General features: G+C 54.7%; 1 protein-coding gene across 1 annotated transcript; it reads right to left on the bottom strand.

Annotated features, from left to right (window-relative positions):
* Nucleotides 1-2,909: 2,909 nt before the first annotated feature.
* LOC123181256 (gibberellin 2-beta-dioxygenase 3-like) lies at nt 2,910-4,714 on the bottom strand. The gene is made up of 2 exons (XM_044593520.1): nt 3,865-4,714; nt 2,910-3,546 (listed from the first exon to the last, which is right to left on the bottom strand). Exons 1-2 carry the CDS (start codon nt 4,594-4,596, stop codon nt 3,214-3,216), a joined length of 1,065 nt encoding a protein of 354 aa, XP_044449455.1. The 5' UTR covers nt 4,597-4,714; the 3' UTR covers nt 2,910-3,213.
* Between the last annotated feature and the right edge of the window lie 2,546 nt (nt 4,715-7,260).

Genomic DNA, 7,260 nt, shown 5'->3' with positions numbered 1-7,260 from the left:
GGGTCTTATTTCTCATATATTTGCCTTTGCGATCTACTTTTTCCTTGCTTTTATTTTCAGATCTATTAAACCAAAAATACAAAAATACTTTGCTGCACTTTATTTTATTTGTGATCTATGTATCCAATCTATTACAACCTTTTTACCGTCACACACCAATTTCTGGCGCCGTTACCCGAAAGGGATTGACAACCCCTTTAACACGTCGGGTTGCGAGGTGTTGTTATTTGTGTGCAGGTGTTATTTACGTTGTGTTGCTTGGTTCTCCTACTGGTTCGATACCTTGGTTTCATAACTGAGGGAAATACTCTACTGTCACTGTGCTACATCATTCCTCCCTCTCCGGGGAAATACCAACGTAGTTCCAGCTGTCATCAAGCACGTCGGTCGATACTGAGGCAACACTCCTTGCTTCTGTCCTCCGCCGCTCACTCACGACGGTGGAGACGGATGCACGGTGCCTCCGCCGCAAGAATGCCAAGGCACTCTGACTCGCCATCGAGTTGTTAGAGCGCGAAGCAACAAAGGAGGCGGCGACAGAGGTGAAGGCGGCCCGCCATGCCAAGGAGGAGGACTGCCTGCTCCGCAGGCTGTCGGGCATGAGGTGCGACTCCGACTCGGATATGACAGAGGGCTCCACCTCCAGCTCCAACGATGACGCGCCTCCGCACGCTGATGCCTACACGGAGGAGGGGCATAGCAGCGCCGACAGCCGAAAGGGGAAGGGGACAGCGAGGAAATGGTGATTTCCTCCGCCCTTCCTTGTTCTGTTTAAATTTTATCTATGTTTGTAGTACGGATTTGGACTGTCTATCGTTGAACTCCGATGAATCATGTTCCTTTTGTCCGGCTAATCCGATGAAGTGCGCTATGATCATGTGTATTATGTAGTGTTGCGTGAATTGCATGGTTTTGAGGTTTAAAATATGAGAGACGCGAGTGTGAGAAGGAAATATGAGGTGTGCCCGGTCAGTGCCCGCGGACGCGCTCGGGCGCATCCGCGGGCGTTTGAGGGTCGGATTTTCCCAATGCAGTTGTAGATGCTCTAAGCTATACTCAAGAACGCAGTTTTCAGCATGGGTTAGACTATCCATAATGAGGAGTCACATATGTGTCGTGTCATGTAAGAGCAACTCCAACAAGGCGACCCAAATGGGTGCGTGGTTTATCCGCTTTTCGTCCATTTTGGTCAGCCAGGCGGACATGCGCGTCCGCATTTTCATATGGGTCGGCTTGACCGCCCAACGGGAGGCGGTCCCAAATCTATCGGCATACAAAAAAAGGTTGCGGAAATAAACATAATTAAACATTAAAGTGGCCGGTCAACCGCCGGCCAATGTCCACTTAAACCTTTTAAACATTAATAAACATTAATAAAAACATAAAAAAATATGCCAAATGCACGCTGCCCTAGACGTCCTCCGCCTTTCCCTTGCCCTTGACGTCGCCGTCGGCGCTGGTGAGGTCGATGAAGACGGGAGTAGGGCCAGCCCACCCGAACGTCGCTTGGTACGCTGCCAGGGCAGCCTCCTCCGGCGTATGCTGGGGCGCCAACATTGTGGCTAGCCGGGCACGCTCCTCCTCCTCCTCCCAAAGCCGCGGCGCCTCTGCGTCGCGGCGCATCAGCTGCTCCCAATGCATCCGCCGCTCGCCGTCGGCCGCCTCCTGAGCGAGCCAGTGTGCCTTCCAGCGCCCAAGGTCGGCCGCCTCCTCTGCCGGTGTCGCAGCGTCATGGACCGAAGGTGTGCTCACCCACTCGTAGTACGCGACGGCCCACGTGTAGGGGTGGAGGCGACGAGCGCTTCCGCGTCGGCTTCGGCTCTGGCTTGGGCTCGATGATGGGCGGCGGAGGCGAGGACAGAGTCCCCTGCCGCCAACTAGGCGAGGGCGCGGTCCATCCCATCCCATTGGGCCTCCTCCTCGAGCCTGCTCGCCTCCAACGCCTACTGCAGGGCTAGCTCGAGGGCGGCTTGGTACGCCTCCTCTTCATCCTTCTCGTGCGGCTGAACCTCAGGCGGCGGCGGAGGGATGTCGTGGTCGACGTGGACACCCTGGCGGCGCTCCTCCTCGTGCTCTAGCGCGAACCAGCGCTCCCAGTTGGGGGAGTCTCGCGCGTAGGCAAACATCCGCCGCTGCTCTGGAGTGAGGGCCTCGCGACGCTGACGAACGTCCTCGGCGTGCGCCCGCGGCATGCGTGGCACTGTCGGAATCGAGATCCGCTACGGATATAGATACCAGCCTTGAGGCAGGTTGACATCCGAATACTGCAGTGGCCACTGCCAGTGTCACCGCGCCTGGTGGACTGGTATGTACAGACGCTGCCGCTTCGGTGGCGAGCCGCGTCCAGGAGGCGGCGGCGGAAGAGTCGGCGAGCCGTGGGAACTCGTACCGGGGGTCAGCTTCCCCCTCCCCCTTGCCACTGAAAAACCCCATGGTGGTTTGGGCTTGCTAGGGTTCTTGGTCGCCGACGAGGGAGCACCGTGTGGCCAGATGTGGACGGGCGTTGGAAGTGGATGAGGCCGGCCCCGCCGCACGCTTCCATTGAAAAGGACGGGCTCGCGGACCTTCTACACGCTGCCAAGGGGCCCGAGGTAGGTGTGAGACGCGGGTGGTCGTTGGGGGGCAGACAAGTGGGCCCGTGGCGGACATTGAGGGGACGCACGGCGCGTCCCCGTCACGTCCGCGCCGACGCATTTCAGGCGCAATTTTGGGCTTAAAATGGGTTCGCGCGGACGCCAGCCGGACGGATTTTGTGAATTGGTCGACGCGCTGGGCCGGCGTTTTTGTCCGCGCCGACCCAAACAGACGTGTACGTAGGAAATGGGTCTCCCGTTGGAGTTGCTCTAACACTTTATTTATTATAGCTTGTAGACTCGAATAACTAATTAAGCTGCCTATGTAAGGTACACCGGGCAGTGGCGAGCAGAAGCCGTTGCCTGCCGGTGTAAAGTGAGCAAACAAACAAAAGGGGACAAGAGAGCATGCGTGCTTGCATATGTACGTGGAAGTGCTGCTGCTACTAGTGGAAATTACAAGGCCGGCTTTCTTTTCCAGCATGACACATTGGGCAGGCAGGTGCCGCCGGTGCGATGCCAGTTTTGGGCTACTCAGCCATGTAGCAACAACTAGTCCTACTACTACTTTTAGTTACCACATATGTCTGGATCCATGGATTAAATAAACAGGTACAGTAAACAGCTCCTGCTGAGCGCGCTAGTGCACTCGTGCCACGTGAGGTGGCGCCGGCGCCGGCACCGGCGGCTGGACGGCGTTGCTGCAGCAGTCTTGGGCGGCGGCGGGGAAGAGCTCGAAGGGGCCGAGGCGGTGGTCGCTGAGGCGGGACTTGTAGGCGGCCTTCTTGTACTCGGCCCAGGTGAAGTCCCTGTAGAGGCTCAGCTCCCCTTCCCGCATCAGCTCCGGCAGCGGCGCGATCCGCTGCGTCGGTGCCGGCCCACCGAAGTAGATCACCGACAGCCGCGACTGCTCCCCCTCCGCCGGCGCCACCACCCGGTGCTTGACGCTCTGGAACCGCCCGTTGGTCAGCACCTGAATGCACCAAAACAAACGAGACACATCAGTCAGTAGCTACAGGTGGTAGGGCACAGGCGCTAGCCACAAGGGTCGCACGGCAATGAGTTTATAATTATATAAGGCGCAAGTTGCACGCTTTGCCCCGTACGTCCTTGACAAGAACTGAACTGGCACCAGCGGCTAAATTAAATAATGCGCCAGACCAGACCATGCATGCACAACACTACGCTTGGTTCAAATGGCTGCATGGATGGATCCCAGATGCAGTAGTAAGCGATGAGGGTAACAAAGTGACTGGTGAGCGAGTGGTGATGGTAATGCTATGGCTGCTACCTGCAGGGAGTCGCCAACGTTGACGAATAGGGAATCCGGGTCGGGGGCCACGGAGACCCAGCGGCCGTCCGGGAGCATGATCTGGAGGCCCCCGGTGCGGTTGGACCGGAGAAGGGAGATGACCTGCGGGTCCGTGTGCTCCCCGAACCCCGTCACGCCGCGCTGCCCTGCCGCCAGGGGGCACGGGCACGGCGGGTAGTGGTTCACGCGCACCATCTTGTCAGCCTCGTCCGACGCCACCACCCGCCGCAGCACGTCGCGGTTCTCCTCCGCGAGCCCCAGCCCCTCCGCCATGAGCTCCAGCACACGCGCTCCCACCTCGCGCACCGCGTCCGTGTACTCCTCCAGCGCCGCCCGGAGCGACGGCGGCAGGGAGGCGGCGGCGACGGAGCCGGACCCGACGGAGAGAAGGATGTACTCGAGCCAGCCCACGTCGCCGTTGCGGCCGATGCTCTTGCTGCCGTAGCCCAAGGGGCTCGCCGACGCCTCCAGCTTGCTCTTGTGGGGCAGCGCGAAGAAGGCCGCGGCGCCGGCCTCCAGCGCGTCTGTGAGCGCGATCGGCACGTCGTGATTGATCGCCCTGAAGAAGCCCACGCTGCGGCATGCCTGCTCCACGGCCGCCGCCGCGCCCGGCGCCGACAGGTCGACAGTCGGCACCGCCCCCGCCGCCGCATTAGCGCATTTCACCAGTGGGATGTTGTCCATGAAGATGGGCACCGTGATCCCCACCATGGCCGACTGCCGATCTAACAGAGCAGTTCTCGGTATGTGCTAGCTAAAGGACGCACCTGGTTTCTATCTAGTGAAGGTGAAGCAGAGCAGAACCGAACAGAGGAGGCTGCGAGCGTTTGCACTTGTGGTCATCTGATGGGGTGACGGCCTCGTATGTATAGGCGACAGGAGCATTAATTATCAGCTACAGTAATAACTAACTAACTAGGGCTAACCAACCAGGTTGGTTTGGTTTAGCGAGTGAAGTGACGTGGCAAGAATGTCAGATCAAGCTACGTGGATGCATGCACTATGTGTGGAACCCAACAGGGAAGTGCCACCGTGGCCATCGACCAGGCGGTTGGAACCGTGCGGTTCAAGCGCGTCTGCGATGCATCGGCGCCGAATTTTCGGTCCAACGGAAACAAAAGACTTTTCCATGCTTTCGTGAATTCCATTCGGTTGAACATTTTCTTTTCAACCGGACGGCACGCCTTTCCATTACTTTCAATAACAGAAATACAAATTCTTCCGTAATCAACATTCACTTGAATATACATTAAGTATATTATTTGCGGATGATCATTGCCCCTGTTATAGGGGGAGCAGGGTTTTGCTCTCAAGAATTTTATTCGGTCAAACGGAACCCTTTTTTTTACTCCATGTACACTTTTTCTTTTCTCTCTCCCAGGACAACTTAGGAAAGCCTTTCTCCCCTCGATCTTCACCGGCGAGCCTGTGGATTCGCCTCCCGTCTGGCTGCTGCTCCCATGGCCGGTGGCGGGGAGAATCCTGGTGTCTTGACTCATGCTAATAGATAGGTAGGGTTTTCGTCCTCGTAGGGGCGGCGTTTGTACGGATGGCGGCGCACCTTTTTCGAGTCAGTGTTTCGGTCTCCGATAACTCTTAAGTTTATCCGTTGGGACGGATTAGACGGAGTTCTGGCGTAGATTCATGCCAGCTCCTTGGGGCGGTGAGGTTAGAGTTTCTCGTCGTGCGTGCACTACAGCGATATTTGGTGTCAGGTTCTTCAGGTCGATTCAAGGATCCAACGGCGACGACTGCGGCTCCTGGGCGCTGGCCCTTAGGGGACGTGCACGATGATTTCCCGGCTGCCATCGACAAGGTCAGGACGGCTTCGGTATGGGAGCGGCAACAGCGGCGCATCGATGGCTCGTTCTGACGGCGGCAATGATCGTTCGGTGATCCATGGACCTCGATCTGATTTTTGTTATGTTTGAGGCGCTTTGTACTTCGATGAATCTTCATAATAGATTTGATCCTGTTCACAAAAAGAAAAGAACGACCCCTTCAAGAAGATTTAAAACTAAAGGAATGATCATTACCTCCATCATAGGAGCACCAAGAGATTTTTCCTTTTATAACACCGCGTACAAGGTTGACCCGTGCACACACACAAACGAAAGGCAGGTCACTGAAAATGCAAGTTGTGTGCATGTAGCATGTGTGGTACTTCCTCCGGTTCGTAATAAATAACGTTGTAAACCACTACAGTTATTATGGAACAGAGCGAGTATTAGAAAGGTCAAAGGGTGCTATGTGGGGACGATGTAGTAGAAGAAACCCATGATTTCAACCTGATGCATAGGCTACCCATTCATTATCTTATTTTACTCATTGTAATTAGAATAAACATTGCTAGTTCAAAAAATATATTACTTCCACCAGAACAAAGACGACACCTCTTTCATTGACATTACTAAAAGAAGATGTAGGAAAACTATGCACCGGATTTGATAACATACTAATTTAACGTGAATAAGTGGACGATGTTAAGTGAACGATAGAGATTTCCTTGATGATTATCCATTTGTCATAGTTGTCTTCAAAACAAAATGAAGTCTCTCACTTTGTTGGTTCATTGTTGCTCCACGAGGACCTAAGCCTTTTGCCATGACTATGGTAGTGGTATGATTATCGGTCATACCTGCATAAAAATAGAGTTTAGGGTTTATGATTCGTTAAATATTTCATGGTGTTGTTACCAGAAGATCACATGAATGGTGTGTTCTTTGTTAAGAAGCTAGGGGTACATTAGGATGAACATATATAGCATTTATATGTGCTAGGGAGAATATAAGAGGGACATTGCCTCCCTCCCCCCGTGTTGCGAGCTAAATCCGGGCAAATTTGCGTTAACCAATGCAATAGAAAGGTGAATATTTAGATAATAATAATGGGGGGGGGGGGGGGGGGGGGGGGAAGTACAGCAGGCAGCTGCCTGGGCCGTGGAAGATTACAATGTGGAGAACATTTTTGCGAGCTCAGGCCGACAGTCAAGCCATACCTACACTCGGCCATTATCACTCTGATGGCTGGCACGACCCCACTCATCACCGCCAAATAGAGCGGAAACCCACCAGCGCTATGAACCTCAGAGATCAGCTCCAGTGCGGCGGAAACCACAATTGGGAAACATAGTAATTTTAAAAAAAAATCCTACGCACACACAAGATCCATCTAGGTGATGCATAGCAACAAGAGGGGAGAGTGTTGTCTACGTACCCTCCGTAAATCGTAAGTGGAAGCGTTATGACAACGCGGTTGATGTAGTCATACGTCTTCACGATCCGACTGATCCTAGCACCGAAGGTACGGCACCTCCGCGATCTGCACACGTTCATCTCGGTGACGTCCCACGAATTCTAGATCCAGCTGAGTGTC

Source organism: Triticum aestivum, chromosome 1A, assembly GCF_018294505.1.
Source record: "Triticum aestivum cultivar Chinese Spring chromosome 1A, IWGSC CS RefSeq v2.1, whole genome shotgun sequence".
In the NCBI taxonomy this organism is placed as follows: Eukaryota; Viridiplantae; Streptophyta; class Magnoliopsida; order Poales; family Poaceae; genus Triticum; species Triticum aestivum.
Note: the sequence above shows the minus strand (reverse complement) of the source record. Positions and strands in the feature narration are given on the sequence as shown.

Coding starts and splice junctions, on each gene's coding strand:
- LOC123181256 (XM_044593520.1), bottom strand. CDS start 4,596: ATGGTGGGGATCACGGTGCCCATCTTCATGGACAACATCCCACTGGTG. Junction 3,547..3,864: donor ACGTTGGCGACTCCCTGCAG/GTAGCAGCCATA, acceptor TGGTGCATTCAG/GTGCTGACCAACGGGCGGTT.